The sequence below is a fragment of the Engystomops pustulosus genome, chromosome 3 (assembly GCF_040894005.1).
Source record: "Engystomops pustulosus chromosome 3, aEngPut4.maternal, whole genome shotgun sequence".
NCBI classification, from domain to species: Eukaryota; Metazoa; Chordata; class Amphibia; order Anura; family Leptodactylidae; genus Engystomops; species Engystomops pustulosus.
The window spans coordinates 138,646,245-138,666,998 of NC_092413.1; the positions used below are offsets into that span (position 1 = coordinate 138,646,245).

At 39.1% G+C, this 20,754-nt stretch overlaps 1 protein-coding gene across 1 annotated transcript; it reads left to right on the forward strand.

Annotated features, from left to right (window-relative positions):
• The first annotated feature begins 3,972 nt into the window (after window positions 1-3,972).
• On the forward strand, window positions 3,973-20,175 carry KLHL31 (kelch like family member 31). The gene is made up of 3 exons (XM_072142288.1): window positions 3,973-4,146; window positions 16,241-17,445; window positions 18,160-20,175. Exons 2-3 carry the CDS (start codon window positions 16,274-16,276, stop codon window positions 18,890-18,892), a joined length of 1,905 nt encoding a protein of 634 aa, XP_071998389.1. The 5' UTR covers window positions 3,973-4,146; window positions 16,241-16,273; the 3' UTR covers window positions 18,893-20,175.
• Window positions 20,176-20,754: the final 579 nt, after the last annotated feature.

Consider the following 20,754-nt stretch of genomic DNA (forward strand, 5'->3'; position numbering starts at 1 on the left):
ATTTTTGGTCCTTATTTTGAAATGCATGTGATTAACAGCATGGAGAAGATCCAGCATTTTTACAAATTCCAAGAGACACAGCTGCATGCAATTAATACACATCAAACAATGCACTTTTAAAAACGCAAATGCAAGCAAACATTTGAAAAATGCATGCATAAAAACGCATCCGTTTTCAATGCATTCCAAATTGTGAAAAAAACACCATGGGGGACATTTACTATGGCGTTTCCGCCAGTTTTATGGCGCTCTCACCACATGTTCTGCTCTCAGACCTATTTATTATCTGGCGGCGCCAGAAAAAATGACTTTTTCCGTCTGCTCCGACTGTTCTCCGAAAAGGGGCGTGGCTTTGGCGGAGTGGAAACTCAGACACAATTACTATGTGTCGCAGCCCTTTTTGGGCGGTGTAAACTGACGGAAAGTAGACCAAAAGAAAACTGGTCTAGCAGGGACTGTTGGACACATTTCTGGTGCTCGGGACAGATTTTGTCCCAGGGACAGAAAATAGTCTCGGCGCCAGAAATGTCTCTGCACAGTATTAAATGTGTGTCTTCTTACCGAGAGCAGGTCGGTAACAAAGCCAATGCAGACACCGACACTGTAAGTAAATGTCCCCCAATGTGTGTAACCGGCCTTAGTATAGAAGCGTTTTAGAAGCTCATTTAGAGAAAGTGGAAGATACAGTCCAAAAAATGGTGAAGTCGGCAGGAATAATTACCGGTACCATGCTGTCGGTTTAAAATCCTACAGTGCAAGGATGTGGATGGGATTTGCTGCAGATTTCACTCATCACAAGGAGGAACTTTGTGATAAAGATCTGGTTGAGACTATTCCAACAGAAAATGTGTAGTATTTCTGTAACATGTGAACAGGCCTCAGGCTGTGTTTTTATGTTTAGGTTTAAGCCAAAGCCATGTGGGCATCATAATGGGAGGAAAGGTGTAAAGGACAGGTGCTACTCCTTCTCTTTTTTCAACACTTTCCTGGTGTTGGCTTTAAAAACTGAAAAACATGAACATGAAAACCCTCGGATTGCAGGAACAGAATGCGTCTCTGACTGTTAGAGGCAGTATGAGACCCTGGTTATCACTGTAGCAAAATCAAAAGAATATGTACCTCTCCAATCAATCAAATATTCACTGTATAGGGAACAAAGAGTTTTGTGTCAGGTTAAAACATAACCTTTATTCGGTATATATTTAATGTCAAATTCTTAGCTGTGATAAAAATAATCTGTCTCTCCACCATAATGAAGACACGATTTCTCATATGAAATGTCGTATTAGCTAAAACTTATTTCGCCAATACAATAACCTGGGAAGCTGCAATGCTTCTTATTCACGTAATATAGGGGGTGGCCTGATCAATAGATCCTAAGTAAACTTGGACACAGACATATTTTGTGAGATTGTGGCTCACCCTAATAACTCTAGAAGCAGCTAGCTCTCCCTACTGATATACAGATCCTAAATGTCACTGCTGGGGTAGGGGGTAGACAGTCTACAAGGTCCCTGTCCTGTCTGAGGGAGCACCAGTATTTGCTCAAAATTTGTCTAACTGGGCTCATGTTTGTATCAAACATCCCTATAAGGTGTAGACAGTTATCATTTTGTCTTATCCTTGGTGTCAACAAGTCCTCTCTTTTGGATGTTAATGTGTCCTGAAAGGCACACTTAATGATCTTTTTGGGGAACCCCCTTTGGGAGAAATGGTCACTGAAATCACGGGATTGATGAATGAAATCCTCTGTGTGACTACAGTTGTGGCATAGTCTAAGAAATTGCCCTCTTGATATCCCTCTCTCTCCATGTGGGATATCAATTCATAATTGTAACCACGTAATTTCCCAAAGGTGCCTTGATGTGTGCAAATTGCTGTGTATTCACAAAAAAGTGCTAGTGCAAGGTCAACTTAATGAGCTTGGTATCTGGTGTTTGCCGCATAACATACAGGAGGAGTACACAGTAAAGAGAGAGTTGAAAGTCTCTGTGGAAAGAGTCTGTGGACCCTCCACAGGTAATGATAGTATGAGCCGTAACCCGTGACCCAGAGCCCGCCACAAAGCGGGATGGTCTTGCTGCGGCTGGGAGCCAACAGGTCGTTCCACAGGTGCGACTAGGCCCGCGGTGGCAACACAAGTAGGGAAGCAGGGAACAGGCACACCACAGGATGGCACAGGAACCACAGGGACGGATCACCGGAGCTAGACACAGGAACAGACAGCTGGATGGCAGGACCTCGGCTGGATGGCAGGACCTCAGAATGACCACTGGGATACCTGACCACTACAGGAATACTGAACCACCACAGGAATACAGGACCGCCATAGGAATACAGGAACGCCACAGGTATACGGACACAGGATACGGACCACAGTACACATGGAAGCATCTGGAAACGCTGGAGGAACACATGGAACATGGAGGCATCTGCAAACGCAGGAGGAACACAGGGAACACAGAGGGGTCTGGAAACGCACAGGAGGAACACAGGAGGCTTCAGTGGGAATGACTTGAAGATCCGGCAGAAAGTGAAGAGAGGCGCCGGATTATAAGGGCGCGCCAGATTAGCCAGCGCCAATTCAGAGGATGCTGGCCCTTTAAGTCAGGACGAGTCGACAAGTGCGTCATAGCAGCGGGAGCGCGCGGCCTGGACAGCCTGGAGCCTGGAGAGGTAAGTACGGACCGGGGAGGAACAGGCCACATAGCGGAGCACGGGTGTACCCGCGATTCGCGACATGGAACGCGCGGGCACCCGTGACAAGAGGTTAGGTATTAGCCTGGTAGTCTGGGGTAGGGCATTTCAGAGAATTGGTGCAGTGCGGAAGAAATCCTTATAACCTCTTTGGAAGGCCTACATCATTTAAAACCATACTAAATATATAAATATGTTGTAATACAAATAACTTTCTGCCCAGCCTGGAACACTTTGTTTGCAACCAACATTTTTAGAAATGAATCTAACATATACTTTTAACCCAACGACTCATTCAAATGATCTTAATGGGGACCAATATCCTGCCGCACCATTTGCGGCCAGGTATTGTTCCCATTGAGGCGCATGGCTCCCAGTCAGAATATTTCTAGTTGCCCATGGCAACCAATCACCGCTCAGCTTTCATTTTACCAGTGCTCATGAATATTTTAAAGGGGAGCCATGATTGGTGGCCATGGGCACAAGAAATATTCTGACTTTCAGACAGCTTGATAAATCTGCCCCATTGTCTTACTGCACCGTGATCATGCACGGAGAAATATAGAACATGTCCTATATTTCGCAATGCTTTGGTTAGCGGCTGCTCACTTCTTTATGGATACTTAATCTGAATGAAGCCTAAGATTGTAATCACTTACATACTTTATATTATCATTATATTTTCACATAAGTGAAGTTTCATTCAAGTTTAACAACTTCTTCTTGGTGTATTTATTTTTATTTGTTAATGAGAACATTTACTCAAAAATACATGATTTCAAAGCCATTTAAGTTATAAGGCTGGAAGTCAACTATTTGGGTAGATGGATTACTCTTCTCTAACCTGAAATTTGTGTATGATTGTATATGAATAGTATGCAAAGAGTTTTCACTACAATAGGATGAATTGCTTGAGGGCACTGGTCAAAACCTAACACAAGGGCAGCAAAGGGGCCTGTATTACTACAAGTTTTTATATCACGTGTGTGTCCTCTGGCTTATATGTTACATTTTTTATACAATTATAGGAAGTCATTATTACACACAGCAGTTTGAGTGTCATTTAAAGTAAATATTGTCCCATCTTTCGCTATTTGGTTAAAACTTCTTTAAATTGAAAACTAAAAACTTACTGTAGCATCGAAAATACAGTGCAACATAATGTGCCATTACTTCATAAGTGTTTCAATAACAGAGGAGTCACAGGGTGCTGGAATCCCTCCCTGGAGGTGGTGCCATGGACAGCTGAGGTGGAGTCTGTTTTAAGGCTCAATTGCACACAATTTGGTCTCTTCTCAATGTGAAAGGAACTGCTTAAGGGACGTTTCACTCGTGTGACAGGTGCCATCAGTGGCAGAGTGTGTGGTAGTGTGAGTGCCCTGTCTGTGCCTTGACGTTCCTTCTAATTCCAGTAAGATCACAGCTAGAGACCACATCTGACCTAAAAGGGTAAGCTGGGCTGAAACTTTTATTCTGCTTCTTGTGATTTTTTATTTTTATTTCTAGCTTACTTATTTATACTAGAAATGTTCTCTAAGCAAGCATTTAGATACATTTCTAAAGTATTAAGACTGATATAACACATTGATTTTGAAAAAGAAGAAAAAGCTAAATATTAACATCCCAGTGACTAATAAAATAGCTGATACAGAATTGCCATCCATGGTATTTGTCTTACATTGTAAACTAAATTGCTGGGCCTGGAGAAGAATAGTGTACTATTGAGTTATGAGTTGTATTTAATCATAGATAAATATTTTAATTAATCATTTAAAAAGTTAGGATATATCTAGACATGTTTGTTTGTTTGTTTGTTTTTGGCTACTTTTTCTTTTGTATCCTCCCTATCTGTCTGTTTTGTATTGTATTTTACATTTTTAGTACATATATATATATATATATATATATATATATAATTTCTGTGTGTGTATTATCCTCAACCAGTTATGAGACAATAAGATTTATGATCTGCATGTGAACTCAAAGGGACCCAATGGAATGTGTCCCTGTTGAGAAGACTTGAGCAGTGACCTATCTTTGGATGTGCTCTATCTGAGCACTCTTTGCTGCTATTTCTGGAACTGACGCTGATCTCTTGTAACAGATGCCGCTAGTGGAATGTGAAGTAGGGGGCTGAAGCACAGCTTTAGAGGTTGGTAAGGATAAAATATAGCAGCTGGTACACAGATTTGGCATGAAATTAGAGATAATAGTCTGTACATAACAGAGTCTTGCTAACTCCTTAAAGACAATACACCTCAATACAGTATTATTAATTGGAAATTATAATTTTTATGCCATATAATCTGTCAAAGTTAGTAGGCACAGTTTTAGAGAGTGTGAAAGGATAGTCCTCCTGGCCTTGTGATATGCTATTTACATAGTCATGTCCAGAAAGTTTTAAAAGTGTATGATTTTATGACTATAATTTTAACATTTAAATGACACATCTCCCCAATAGTTCCATAGCACAAATACATAGTTCAATAATTTTCAAGTAGTCTTCTTTGAAACAGCATACTTTCAGTATGACAGCTGACAACCAGGCTTGGTGATATTACAGCATAGGCCTAAACATAGTCATAGTTACACTGTTTAAATAACATACAGTGCATAAGTATCCATATCAAATACATCATATCCAAATACAACATATTAACACCAACAGCACCAAAGGGATTTTATATTATCCACTGCAGCTGACTTTTTTCTATTTTATGCTTCCATTTGCTTCCCAAATTCAAAAATCCATAACTTTTTAATTTTTTTTGTCTACGGATCTGTGTTTGGGGCTACGGGCTTATTTTCTGTGTAACAAATTGTACTTCCTCGTGGTGACATTTCATATCCCATGCATTGCACTTAGAAGCTAGAAATAAATTCTAAATGTGTTAAAATTGACAAAAAAAACATCTTTCCGATTTTGTTGGAGGTTTCGTTTTTGTGGCTTGTGCTGTGCACTCTAAGAGAAATTAGCTTAATTTTTTATGTCAGCATGATTACTAGGATACCAGATTTAAATAGAATTTATTAGGTTTTCATAGATTTTAAAAAATACGAGCTGATGTTTTAATTTCTATCATTTGGGGACTGTATGACCTTTAGATCACTTTTAATTCAAATTTATAAGTGTTAAGAAATGACGAAAAAGGGGCAATTCATATATTTGGCAGCTATTTTCCATTACGGGTTTACCACCGGGAATAACCATTTTTATATTTTAATAGAAGGGTTTTTTGGGAAGCAGCGAAACCTAACATGTTTATGTTAATGTTTATTTCTTTTTATTTGTGTTCTAGGGAAAGGGGTTGTTTGAACTTTTAGTTTTTTCCATTGTTTTTTCCATTTATTATATGATGGCGCTAACTTTTGTGTTATTTTTTTTTCTCTGAATTTCTATACCCCCCAGAGTACTTGAACCCTTTGGGTTCTGATCATTGATTTGATACAATATTGATACAATATAATGTAATACTATTGTATTGCAGTATATTTTAAAATTACTGGATCTGTAACAGAACTGGGCAACAGCAGTAGTAGCAACTCTCTGGCGCCCTCTGACGACAACACAAGGGGCACCAGCCGGATCAAACATGGCAGAGCCCTAACAGCGCTATCGCTTAAATGCCACCATTTTAAGAGGTTAACACGTACGTGTCAGCTACAAAATACAGCTAACACCCATGGTGTATTGAGTGGGATGAGCCCGTGAGCCACTACATACAGTGTTAACCGACATGTGACATACAGGTACATCACATGTCATTAAGGTGAATTTAGCATAGTGTATAATAGAGAAATATTATTTGCTGAATGGATGGTGCTACAGAGTATTTTGAGCTGTTATATAGTTTTGGTATTTCATACAATATTGTTGACTAGAATATTAAAAGAATGCACATGCGTAATTCACAATCATCACACTGGGGCAAATTTACTGGCATAGGAGACCAGGCTACCAAAATCATTTTGTTCAGCAGTTCGATAAAACTGCATGTAGAGGTGATCACACATGAGCACAGCCGCTGCATTCATATAGGGGGGCATTCTTGTGGGACAATCCCCTTCGGAAGCATGGTGTACCAGTGCACTGCTTGCTGAAACAACATGTGCTGCCTGAGTGCCACAGTCTAAAATCTAAGAGCTAGTATAGATTTCTGCTATATTATAATAATTTTGTCAGGCTGCAGTGATCTTACCCCTTTGGCTCTATTCACACTTGTGTCATTGCTTCTGTTAGTATAGTAGAAGCTGCAAATTTATCTGCTGTGTAATAAAATTTTTACTTTAACCCCTTAAGGAGCTAGCTCATTTTCGCATTAAGGACCAAGCCCGATTTTTCAAATCTGTGTGTCACTATATGCGGCAGTAACGTTATAATAGTGTCCTAATAGAAACCCTTGCAAAATATATAATTTTTAAAGCTGAACCCTCAAACTATTCAAAATAGCATTGGTAATCAATTTAACCCTCTAAGTATCTCATATGTATTAAACCCTTCAGGACTGAGCCTATTTTGGCCTCAAGGCCCCATTGTTCAAATCTTCCCTGTGTCACTATAAACTATGGTTATAGCTTTGGAACGCTTTAACATATCCGGTGGATATTGAGACTGTTTTCTCATGACACAATGGGGCTCATTTACTAAGGGTCCGAATCGCGCATTTTCGCGAATATTTCCGATTTGCTGCGAATTGCCCCCGGATTTTGGTGCACGTGATCGGATTGTGGCCCATCGGCGCAGGCTTTCACGTGACAGAAATCCGACGGATTCGGAAATGCGGCACAATTTTTTTTAAAAATTGTGTTGCAAGAATAGCACTCACATACACCGGGACGAAGAAGGTGAACTCCGGCGGACTCCAGCGCAGCAGTGACACCTAGTGGATATCGGGCGCACGGATCTTAGTGAATCCCAGCAGACCTGAATCAGCGTTGGACAACGCACCGCGGGATCGCAACAGGACCTGGTAAGTAAATGAGCCCCATTGTACTTCAAATTAGTTTCAAAATTTATATTTTTTTTTGTTTGGCTATGAAATAAACTGCATTTGACAAACATTTTGAAAGATTCTCCATTTTCAAAATTACAAATTCTCTACTTTTCAAGAAGATTGTCATACCACCCAAATTAAGAGCCTTTCAATTTATGTGCCATTTTTTTTACCTGCTCAACTTTCAATTGACTATGAGAGGCCTAAATAATAGGAAAAAAAACATACATTTCCCCATAATGGAAACTACACCCCTTAACTTATGAAAAACCACTATTAAAAAGTTTGTTAACACTTTAGGTGTTTTATAGAGGTTAAAACAAAATGGAGAAGCAATCTACAAATTGCTATTTTTTTGGACAATACATTTATTTTTTAATGAAACATTCACAATAAATCAAATGACAAAAAGCTCCACAAAGTTTGATACCCAATTTTTCCCAAGTACACTGATAACCCATATGTGGTGGTAACTGCTGTATGGGAACACAGCTGGGCATCGAATGGAAGGACCTGCCATCCAGAGCAGATTTGCATTTTCACAAATATTTTCAATATTTCCACTCTCCCAAAGAGTTAACAAGGCTCCCAAAACCTGCCACAATGGGGAAAAGTGCTGGGAAACACCCCCATGTGAACCCAATCACCTTTCCGCTTTGACATTAAAACATTTATTTAGCTATAAAATGTACACATTTATGCTGGATAAAAGGAGAAAACACATGTCAAAATCTGTTATTTTTTATCATTTTTTGTGTTTGCTGTTTACTGTATAGCATGTCATAGCACGTTAGTTTTATTTTATAGGTCAGGGTGATTACTGTGATGCCATTTACATAGCTTTTCTATGTTTGCTTTATGTGAGGAAAAAAATCTTCATCTTCTGAGAGGCGTAACATTTTTAGGTTGTTTTAGGGCTTATGAAGGAAGAGTTTTACTTTTCGATTTCCTTTTATCCTGTTTTTCTTAGTTGGGCAGAAATCGTAATCCTTGGTGCTTACTTTTAGCTTTATTTATAGTGTTCACCGTGCAGGGTCTCTAATGATTTAAAATTATTATGGATGGGGTTGATACCAAATATGTAGTATTTGTGTGGTGATTTCACTTTCTGTTGAATGGTTTTTTAATGAATAGGGGGCTTAAGACATTTCTATTTGTTTGGGAACATTTTATTTTATTTGCAAATATGTTTTAGGATGCGGTGAATATGGTCATTTCAGGATGTTCCTGAACGTCAAAATGGGGTGGGTTATTTAGGTTCTTCATGGTTTCAGCATAATATTGTTATATTCTGGCTATTAAAAATACCAAACAAGCCAAGAGAATTAAAAAAGGAGATTCAGAGATTGACAGCTTTAGTGTTTGCAGAGCACCGATCGCAGGTGTTAACCCCTTTGCATGACACTGGAGCTGGCAGCAACATGTATCAGCCAGAGAGATGCCTCCTTCTTAGCTGTGGATGTCGCTCACCGTGAAATCATCAAGGAGAAACAATCCATCGCCATGAGAGCTTGGAGTAAGTATGAGACTCCAGGCATTGTAATTTAAGTTTATCTGTTACAATGTGATGTTGGCACATTGTAACAGATCATGTGCAAAAATGCACATACTGTAGCATGGCAGTATATGGTAGGCTTGATCAGGCACCTCTGAATAAAGTACCCTAGGAAATCTAATAAATATTTTTTTTAAAAAACCCCTAAAAGTTCATATCACGCTCCCTTCCCCAGTACTAAAATAAAAATAAATAAACAATAAAAACATGAACAATCTATCAATATATAAAAACTGTTATTCCCAGTGGTGACCTGATAATCGTAAATAGCACCACTTTTTGTCACACCCTTGATATACCCCTTCAAGGAAAGTAATTGGCCCCAAAAGCTTTAATGGCTTTAGGGCTCCTTGGTTTGAGGATGTTTTTTTCTTTGGATAAAGCAGTATCAAATGCACATAATATACAGGGGCACATTTACTTACATTCCCGCTGTAGTTCACCGAAGGTGCATTGTCCGACGATAATGCACTGTGCCGTGATTCACTAAGTTCGTACACCCGATATCCTTTCACCATCTTTATAGTGGTGCATGTAACTGTTTGGGCTTGCGACACAATTTGAAAGTTAAATTCTGTGCTCAGTCCGAATCAGTCGGATCATGTGACGAAATGCCCCCTAAATTGTGTTGATGGAAGCCAGCGCAGTGCAGTAGCCAAAAAAGGATTGTGTGTGCCAATTCTTAAATACCTTTGCAAGACATGTCATCCCCAAAAAGGTGCCCAATGAGCAACGTAAATGAGCCCCACAGTGTCTACTTGCACTAGGAAACTAAAAATGTAGCTGCATTTTCCCAGTTAGAAACAGTGTTTCTAAGTGGGATATAATAAATTAGCACTATATATAAATTAGCACTTAGGTAACTAAGTAGAATAAAACACAAAAAGTGTAAATATCCTTAGAAATATTTAATATACAGACCACTTTTGTTTTCATTAGGGGCCTATTGATAAGTTTTTACTCACCTGAAAGAGATTCAAAGCCTTGTGCTTCCTATAATTCATGAACAATATATAACATGCTTTATTTTTTCTTGGATTGGGAATTCAGGTTTTCATTACAGATGTGATTAACCCTTTAAACTAAATGGGACTGCATAAAAATGTATCACACACATGGACTATTTGTCAGTAATTTAAAATAAAGCACAATATCTGAACGACAGTGCAAATAAAGTCTCAGCTTTTTAATGTAGCAGTGGTATTGACAAATAGGTGCTCTACAGCACGGGTCCACAGCCACTGGGCCCAAACAATGTCAAAACAAAGCCGCAATCTACTTTGAGAAAGAATATCATATACCCTCCTCCTCATTCTCCCACAGCAGTCCTCTTATCTCATCTCATTGCGTCTGCCAGCTTTAGAGCAGTGCACAGACATGATAGAGAATACAAGAAAGCTACTGCGTGGAAATGATAGGATAATAAGAATAAAATAAGGAGATGGCCTCTAGAAAAAGAGGCATTATAAGGATGGGTGACAGAAAAAGAGGCATTATAAGTGGAGATTGTCACAGTAAGGGATATAACACTATGTGGGTGCCACAAATATTTGCATTATATTGCATGGAGGGCACTAAGGGGGTGGGTAGTTTAAATTATAGGCACCTAATTGGCTATGGTAGGTGCTGGGAAGTTTGAGGCTTGCAAAAATAAATTACAGGCACAAACAACCCTACTGGCCCCTGAAACTAAATTTTTTGCTTACTAATAAGCTTTCTATGATAATATGCGCGATCCCGTTAGGATGAAGAAAGGTCGAGGACTGGTGCCAAAGGTATGTGCAGAATGAAGGAAGCCTTGTCAGGTGAGAAAAGGCTTTATTACAGCGACGCGTTTCAGCTCCGTACCGTAAGCCTGATGAAAGCTCCGGTACGGAGCTTAAACGCGTCGCTGTAATAAAGCCTTTTCTCACCTGAAAAGGCTTCCTTCGTTCTGCACATACCTTTGGCGTCAGTCCTCGACCTTTCTTCATCCTAAGGGGATCGCGCATATTCTTCACCTTCAAGAAGTGGTCACCTGGCTCCACTCGAGACGAGGCAACGAGGTGGACAGGCTGCCATCAACACCATCTTAATTTCAAAGCTCCCCCTCACCTGGGACCAGGTGAGAGTCTTCTTTATCATCTTATACATCTTCTCCAATTTACTTTAACGATATTGCACTAGGGTTGCGCCTTCTCTTTGTGCTTGTTCCCCGGTGGTATAGTACACGTGGAGAACTCCCTGTACTACCGCCATCCAGGTTTCACATTTATGATACCACATAACTTAATGGTTTAAGAAGATTTGTAACATGACTAGATTTCCCCTGTTCCCTGTCTATGGCCTTAAACCTAGCCAAAAACTGTTCCCTCAACCGCATTAGCAAAAAACAATGACTGAAACAGTAAAGTCTGCAATTGGGAGTCTTTTTCTTCTATAAGAGATTTCCTGGTTTAGCTATTGTCCCAAATTATGTCATAAGGCTTTTCTGTAGTCGGCTTTGATCTATAGGGAGCAACCATATTTAAGGTAATCATATATGCAAGAAAAACACATGGTCAGCACATGGGGGCTTCAAGGGTTGTGCTCCATTAATAAACATCCAATGAGACTTGCAGTAGTAGAAAAAGTGAATGGCACTCACCACTTTTTTGTTTGTTTTGCAACAAAGAAAGGAGGGAGTGCCATTCACTTTTTCTACTACTTATTTAAGGTACCACTTCTTGTCCTGTTGCAATTGACTTTCATTGCCAAAATAACTGGATCCTATTCTAAAACAGGCAGAAGAGGTTCTATTGACCAGAACTCATGATATGTTATTGCAAACAAGATACCGTTCATTTAGGCCATTAGGTCCATAATACATGAGTGTTTAGTCAGTATATCATTCCATTATTTGCTCACTACGTGCAGGTTCAACCACTGTCTTTGGAATTTTACTGAATGCAAAGTTTTTTCAAGAAAAAACTGTTGGTAGGTAGATAGAGAGTGGAGAGATTATTTTAGACTTAACAAAGATTTTGACTTACATGGTAGTGCATTGTGGATTCATGATATGACTCATTCCAGTCTAATACATATTGCAGTTGGCAAATAACTGCGGATTTGCCGATTCATCCTTTAAAGACTGGTAGATCCAAGTAGTACAATAAAGAATAGAGGGCTATCTCTCATGCCAATAAATCAGTCCCCTATGATGACCTCCAATCACATGTCTGATGGCCGTTTCCATCCAGTAACACTTCTGAACAAGGTATATAATACATCAGTCAATAGACAGATAAAGCAACCTCTAGAATTCTTCATAGGTTCATCAGTAACAGCAATCCCGGTGTGTATTTTGTAGAACCTGATTGCAGGCACCTATCTCATCCAGTGCCATGAAAATGCCTTATTTTTAAATTGTGCGTACATGTTTCATGCATCATAAGAATGCATTCATTAGGGGAATAAAGAGGTCACACTTTGTAGGCTAAGCTTCTATCATTGGGATCTATGGCTCAGCAAAACTTTGGGTCAAGTTAGTTGTAGTGGTTCTCAAACTACTACCCTATAACAGTGGTCTGGCGCTACATGGTGTGGGAACAGTGTACCCACATCCTCATGCCGGATTTAAACAACACTGCCTCCATCTTCTAATTGAATGAGGATGGCAGGTGCATCATCCACTGAGCAAACACATGGGTGGAGGCTGTTACACACTTTAGAGACTCTCCTAGCTTATCCAAGTAGAAGTGTCACTGTGGCTGTAGTTTTGTGTTGGAGGATCAGGGGGAAACCTATGAATGGACTAATTGGCGCTGCTACTTTACCATGGAGACACTAGGAGCATGTTGCAAAACCTTTCCTCTGTTATGATGCATGAAACGAATAGGGATGCATATACAATTTAGTAATAGGGCATTTTAGCAACTCTGCATAAACAGCCAAGGTAGTGTACTTATCAGAGCAGGAGTCTTAATACAGGTTCAGGGTTACAGTATCTAGCACAGGATGAGACAGGTGCCCGCAACCAGGATATGCAAATTACACACCCAGATTGCTGTTACTGATGAACCTACAAAAAATTTGGTGAGACTGTGCCAGTTTGCTTTATCTTTCTGTTGTATCACTGTCCCCTGCATGTAGCATTGTATTAGATACCTTGTTCATAAAGGACAAACTGTTAATTGATGGCCACAGTCTGTCTAGATGAGAGGTTATTGGATGTCATCATAGAGGGCTGTTTTGTTGGCATGAGAGATAGCCCTATATCCTTTCTTGTACTGCTTGGTTGTATCAGTCTTTTTATGGGTGAATGTTTTAAGTGGATGATTAAATGCTAAGTTTTATAAGGGTTTAATATATCCTGCCCAATTGCTTCAGATAAATGAAAATGTGCACAGCAAATTTATGCTCCACATTAAATGTGTATATGACAAAAAGCAGTTGTAGAGATTTCAATATGAAAGTTGCAGGGTAGAATTCAGCACTACCCTAGTCCAATCCATTAGCACCAGATGGTAACAGTAAAAGTGGAGATTGCTGCTTGCTAAAAACCATTAAACCATTGCAGTCACATACACTCACCGGCCACTTTATTAGGTACACCATGCTAGTAACGGGTTGGACCCCCTTTTGCCTTCAGAACTGCCTCAATTCTTCGTGGCATGGATTCAACAAGGTGCTGAAAGCATTCCTCAGAGATTTTGGTCCATATTGACATGATGGCATCACACAGTTGCCGCAGATTTGTCGGCTGCACATCCATGATGGGAATCTCCCGTTCCACCACATCCCAAAGATGCTCTATTGGATTGAGATCTGGTGACTGTGGAGGCCATTTGAGTACAGTGAACTCATTGTCATGTTCAAGAAACCAGTCTGAGATGATTCCAGCTTTATGACATGGTGCATTATCCTGCTGAAAGTAGCCATCAGATGTTGGGTACATTGTGGTCATAAAGGGATGGACATGGTCAGCAACAATACTCAGGTAGGCTGTGGCGTTGCAACGATGCTCAATTGGTACCAAGGGGCCCAAAGAGTGCCAAGAAAATATTCCCCACACCATGACACCACCACCACCAGCCTGAACCGTTGATACAAGGCAGGATGGATCCATGCTTTCATGTTGTTGATGCCAAAGTCTGACCCTACCATCCGAAAGTCGCAGCAGAAATCGAGACTCATCAGACCAAGCAACGTTTTTCCAATCTTCTACTGTCCAATTTTGATGATCTTGTGCAAATTGTAGCCTCAGTTTCCTGTTCTTAGCTGAAAGGAGTGGCACCCGGTGTGGTCTTCTGCTGCTGTAGCCCATCTGCCTCAAAGTTCAACATACTGTGCGTTCAGAGATGCTCTTCTGCCTACCTTGGTTATAACGGGTGGCGATTTGAGTCACTGTTGCCTTTCTATCAGCTCGAATCAGTCTGCCCATTCTCCTCTGACCTCTGGCATTAACGAGGCATTTCCGCCCACAGAACTGCCGCTCACTGGATGTTTTTTCTTTTTCGGACCATTCTCTGTAAACCCTAGAGATGGTTGTGCGTGAAAATCCCAGTAGATCAGCAGTTTCTGAAATACTCAGACCAGCCCTTCTGGCAACAACAACCATGCCACGTTCAAAGGCACTCAAATCACCTTTCTTCCCCATACTGATGCTTGGTTTGAACTGAAGGAGATTGTCTTGACCATGTCTACATGCCTAAATGCACTGAGTTGCCGCCATGTGATTGGCTGATTAGAAATGAAGTGTTAACGAGCAGTTGGACAGGTGTACCTAATAAAGTGGCCGGTGAGTGTATACTGTCTGTATTTGAAAGGGCTATGGGACTAGTTCTTCTCCTTTTTACTGAACATAAAATACACAGATATTTTAAGGAGTGTGTAGTTAAATTTAATCTCCTGCTGTTCATATATATGCTGACCTCATAACACAGCTATGGGTTATATGTGGATTTCATGTGCCCTGTGCATTCCCTGCAGTGACATATAAATGGTAATGTTATATGGCTATGGACAGCTGAGATTGAGCCTTTTGCACCTCATGCTGAAGCTGCAGGCATAAACGCCTTACAAATGTGTTTTGTGCACAACTCCATAGCTCTACAGAAGAAAACTTAGAGGGAAATTTATATTGAAAAATATGACTATATTTCACCCCAGTTGGTATAAGGATTAAAGGTAGCTTATACTACCTCGTACCTGGCTTTTAATTAAATAATCAATAAGGGATTTTTCACATTTTAATATGCCTTCATTAATATTACCTTGTAATCAAATAAGCAATATGTTGTTTTATTTCATTGTGACCTGCTAACTATTAATGGTAGCTAGGGTGAGACTGACCAATGACTATGAAATTATCCAATGGTTCTATGACGCTGTCCAATGATTGTAAGGCCGCTTAGCAAGTAACCTCCCTTCTTTTGGGTATATAAGACGGTGTATGCTTAATAAAGTTTGAGTTCTATCCTGAGAACAACCCTGTGTCTCTGAGCTTCAATTATCCTGAATTTAGCTCCTCTACAATTTACTGACTGGTCCCCCTTGAGGACATACCTAACACCTGTCAGCTATTGAATTTAGCATAACTTTTTACATTACATGTTATGAAAGATAGAAATTTTTGAAATTAGATATTAAGACATAGCTAGACTATATATAAATTTAATCTGTGGAGAAACAGCAGTTATGAAGTAGTTATACAGCAAGCATGCCATTTGTTCAGAATAATGTATTTAGGAATATCTTATCCTACATAGGAATAAAAAGATGAACACATGGCAGCATCACAGTATGTGTACCATATGTCTGTGTGTGTGATACACACACACACACATACACACACAGTGTAACCTCTCCAGAATACCACCTCTTTTTTTTTAGCAATTATGACATTTAAAAGCCTTTGAAATAGTATTTCTAGTTTAGTCAATTATACAAAAATAAAAATTAATATATGACCATCTAATAATTTATTTTCATTATTTATGTTTAATAATAAATGACTGTCATTCCTATTTTACAGAAAGGTCTCGGCTGTGATTCCTGTATAGCAGTCATGGCACCAAAAAAGAAGAATGTCAAGAAAGGCAAATCAGACATCAATGAGATGACAATCATTGTTGAAGACAGTCCTCTTAGTAAACTCAATGGGCTTAGTGGCCTAATTGATGGAGGAAATGGCTTTAATTACATTTCCACAGAGGTTTCTGACGCAACCTATGGATCCAATCTCATGGAGGGGTTAAGCAGAATGAGACAAGACAGTTTCCTGTGTGACCTCACCATTGGCACCAAAACAAAATCATTCATGGTCCACAAGGTTGTGATGGCATCTTGTAGTGAATACTTCTACAACATTCTTAAGAAGGATCCTACCACTCAGCGAGTTGATCTAAATGATGTATCCCCTCTAGGTCTAGCTACAGTAATAACCTATGCCTATACTGGTAAAATTACTTTGTCTCTGTACACAATCGGTAGTACCATATCCTCAGCCATCTCCCTTCAGATAAACACCCTTGTAAATATGTGCTGTGACTTTTTAATGCAAGAAATCAATGTTGAAAACTGCATGTATGTGGCAAATATTGCAGAAACTTATGGGCTTAAAAGTACAAAAGAGGCTGCACAGAAATTCATCAGGGACAACTTTATCGAGTTCTCTGAAACTGATCAGTTCTTAAAGTTAACATTTGATCAAATAAATGAACTTCTAATAGACGACGAGTTGCGGTTGCCATCTGAAATTGTTGCCTTTCAGATTGCAATGAAATGGTTAGATCATGATGAAAAGAGAATAAAGTATGCCTCCGGCCTATTAAGCAATATTAGATTTGGCACTATCTCAGCACAAGACTTGGTTAACTACGTCCAATCAGTGCCAAGAATGATGCAGGATACAGATTGCCATAGGCTTCTGGTTGAAGCCATGAATTATCATCTGCTTCCATACCATCAAAACACTTTACAATCAAGAAGAACAAAAATACGTGGAGGAAAAAGGGTCCTTGTAACTGTTGGAGGCCGGCCAGCATTGACAGAAAAATCTCTTAGTCGGGAGATCTTGTACAGGGATCCTGATAGTGAATGGAAAAGGCTTGCTGAGCTGCCAGCCAAGAGTTTTAATCAGTGTGTCACAGTGATGGATGGATTCCTTTACATTGCTGGTGGTGAAGACCAGAATGATGCCAGGAACCAAGCGAAGCATGCAGTCAGCAATTTCTGCAGGTAATTGTATATTCTATCAAGTAAAACAATCAAAATGCATATGAAATACAGGGCTGTAGAGCTTGTTTGTTGTGTCCCGAAGATAAAGCTAAAAATCTCTACTGCTTATTCTACGGCATGTCAAAGAAGCTGAATGTGTGTGGATTGATAGATATATGTATACATAAATAAATAGACAGATAGTTCTCCCATTTATAAAAAAAGTAATCTTAAAGGAAACCTACCACGTAAAAGTGGTAGCTTTACACACATATACATGGCACCAGCTCAGGGTGAGCTGGTGCCGGAGCATATTTTTATTATTAGAATAAAGCCCATATTGCCGATTTATAAGTTATATTAACTCGGCGCACTACACTAGGGCACGGCACACCATGCCGGCACACGCGCGCCTGCGCAACTTAGCATGGGGAAACAGGCTTATAACTTATAAATTGGCGATAGGAGCTTTATTCTACTAATAAAAATATGCTCCGGCACCAGCTCACCCTGAGCTGGTGCCATGTATATGTGTGTAAAAACTACCACTTTTAAGTGGTAGGTTTCCTTTAACTATATAACCTGACAGTTAGTTATATGCAAAGAAACAATTCTTGGCTTTGGTAGTGTTTTTTATGTTTTTTTTTACATTAAACATACCAATGGTATTTGGAAGACTTATTCTTTATGATTATTTATCCACTTAAATACCTTTATTCCATTTTGTATTTTTAGGTATGACCCACGTTTCAACACATGGATTCACCTTGCAAACATGAGCCAGAAGCGTACACACTTTAGCTTGAATGTCTTTAATGGTCTCCTCTTTGCGATTGGTGGTCGAAATTCTGAAGGCTGTCTAGCTTCAGTTGAGTGTTATGTGCCTTCAACCAACCAGTGGCAGATCAAAGCCCCATTGGAGGTTGCAAGGTGCTGCCATTCTAGCTCAGTTATTGATGGTAAGATCTTGGTGATTGGTGGATACATAAATAATGCATACTCTCGCTCTGTTTGTATGTATGACCCATGTAATGATGATTGGCAAGATAAGGCCAGCTTAAGCACACCAAGAGGATGGCATTGCTCTGTTACACTTGGTGACAGAGTGTACGTCATGGGTGGTAGTCAACTTGGTGGTCGTGGTGAAAGAGTTGATGTCCTCCCAGTTGAATGCTTTAATCCTCACACCGGTCAATGGAGCTATGTTGCTCCTTTGCAAATTGGAGTGAGCACTGCAGGTGCTTCTACACTAAATGGAAAAATCTACTTGGCGGGTGGCTGGAATGAAGTGGAAAAGAAATATAAAAAATGCATTCAAGCCTACAACCCTGATCTTAATGAATGGACTGAGGAAGATGAATTACCAGAGGCAACAGTAGGAGTATCTTGCTGTACAATCACCATGCCAAGTTTGAAAACACGGGAATCAAGAGCAAGCTCCGTTTCCTCTGTGCCAGTTAGTATATAAATGTTTACTACATACAAAAAGAATCTAACACTTCTACTATAGCACATTGCTTCTCAGGTGCCAGGCCAATATAACAAAATTAAAAATGAACAAAGTTGTAATTATATTATTTTATAAGTTGTCTCAGTTGGCCCATTTCTTCTACTTGGTGCATGAAATGTCAAAGTGAACCTGATATAGATGAAGCATTGTTTATATGTAACAGAGACAGGAAATCTGAAATGAGCCATCAGAAAAATGTATTTGTAACAACCTTAATATTGCTTTGGAAATTGTAGGATTCTGTAGTGCATTATAATAATTTGCCCATAAGGCATTGCAGTGTGCCTTTTCATTTACCATGAAGATAAAAAATGGAATAAATCAGTTAGACTAATATTTCATAATAACAAAAATTCCCAGTTGAAGCAACAGTTAATAACAAAGTTTAGATTATTTTGGTGCATGAAAAGTGATGGATTGTCCTGTACATTAGTATAGTTAGTGTATGCGGTGAAACTTTTCTGGATTAAATTATTTAACTGTGATCTTAAATCAAAAATGCATTTCTAAATGACAGTATTTGATTTCCAGTTTTTAATACTATTAGTAAAAGGGAATTATTTGATTCATTTTTCTGTTGCATACTTAGTCTGCATTCCCATGGACATATGCCCGCCTGGCTACTTATGCCCGTCAGGCGAGCTGGAGAGAAGGAGAAGAGTAGAAGTTCTTACGGCCGAAGATAGAGCAAGCTCTATCTTTTTTGTGGCCAAGGCACGGTATGGTGAGCACTCGTTGTGCTCACCATACCGAGCCCGGGTGCCATAAACTCCTATGGGGAACATATATCCCACCGCAAATTTGCGGCCATATCACTGTGGTCCTTCCATCCTTTAAATTATGATATATCCTAGTTTAAGTCAATCCTTATGAATTTGAAAAATCCATGACAATTGTCAAAACTGCCATATTTTTCAGAATAGTAATAAGGTGTTAAAATTAGGTGTCAGGCTAATTTATCAACATTTTCCTTGATTAAAACTTAGCATTGTTTTTTGTACAAAATTGGATGCCCTTTAGGAATAGTTTTTAATCAGAGCAGGTGAGGCCAGGTCATTGTTAACCATGTTTGAGTTCACTGTGAGCTTCATGGTAAATAAAATTGATATTGCTGGTGTTGCCTTTCTCGGTATAATGTAACAAACAATGATTTTCAAAGCAATATAATATTGGTTTACTGCAAGAGCAAGATTGAAAAATAAATTTATAAAACATATTAAACTCACAGTTATGTATTTCCATATCTTGACTTTGAGTGCTTATTGGAATCCCAAACAGGCTGAAAAGTAATAAAATGTTATACTTGGCTTTGTAGATTTCATAAAGAAACATATTCAAAGTAATGTAAAAGTTAAAAATACACATTGTAGTTCAAAAAACTATTTATAAGATTATCAAAATACAGAATGCAACTTCAATTTTATGATGACCACAATGACAAATGTACTAACAATCACAACACATGGAATACTAGTTATTTTGTTTTATTTATATCCTTTCTATATATAGAAAATTGTACCATTGATAGGAAATTGGGGAAAACTACAGATAAAATAATTCAAATACAATATTTCTACTGAAGCTAAAGAATATAAACAATATTTAATCTTGGCTTGTTCTTTGACATTTGTTGTTTTTTCTAAGGTGTATTCATCAAAACATATTTTCAGTCCAGGCTGCAGTATATATAATTATTTTTTAGAAAAACAAGGAAAAATTATTCAAAAGTTGGTGGGAAAACCTTTCCTGTTAGGAATTTTCCTACTTTCCTTTGACCAAATTTTTCCCCTACTGGCAAAAAAATGAGTGGTTGTAACATG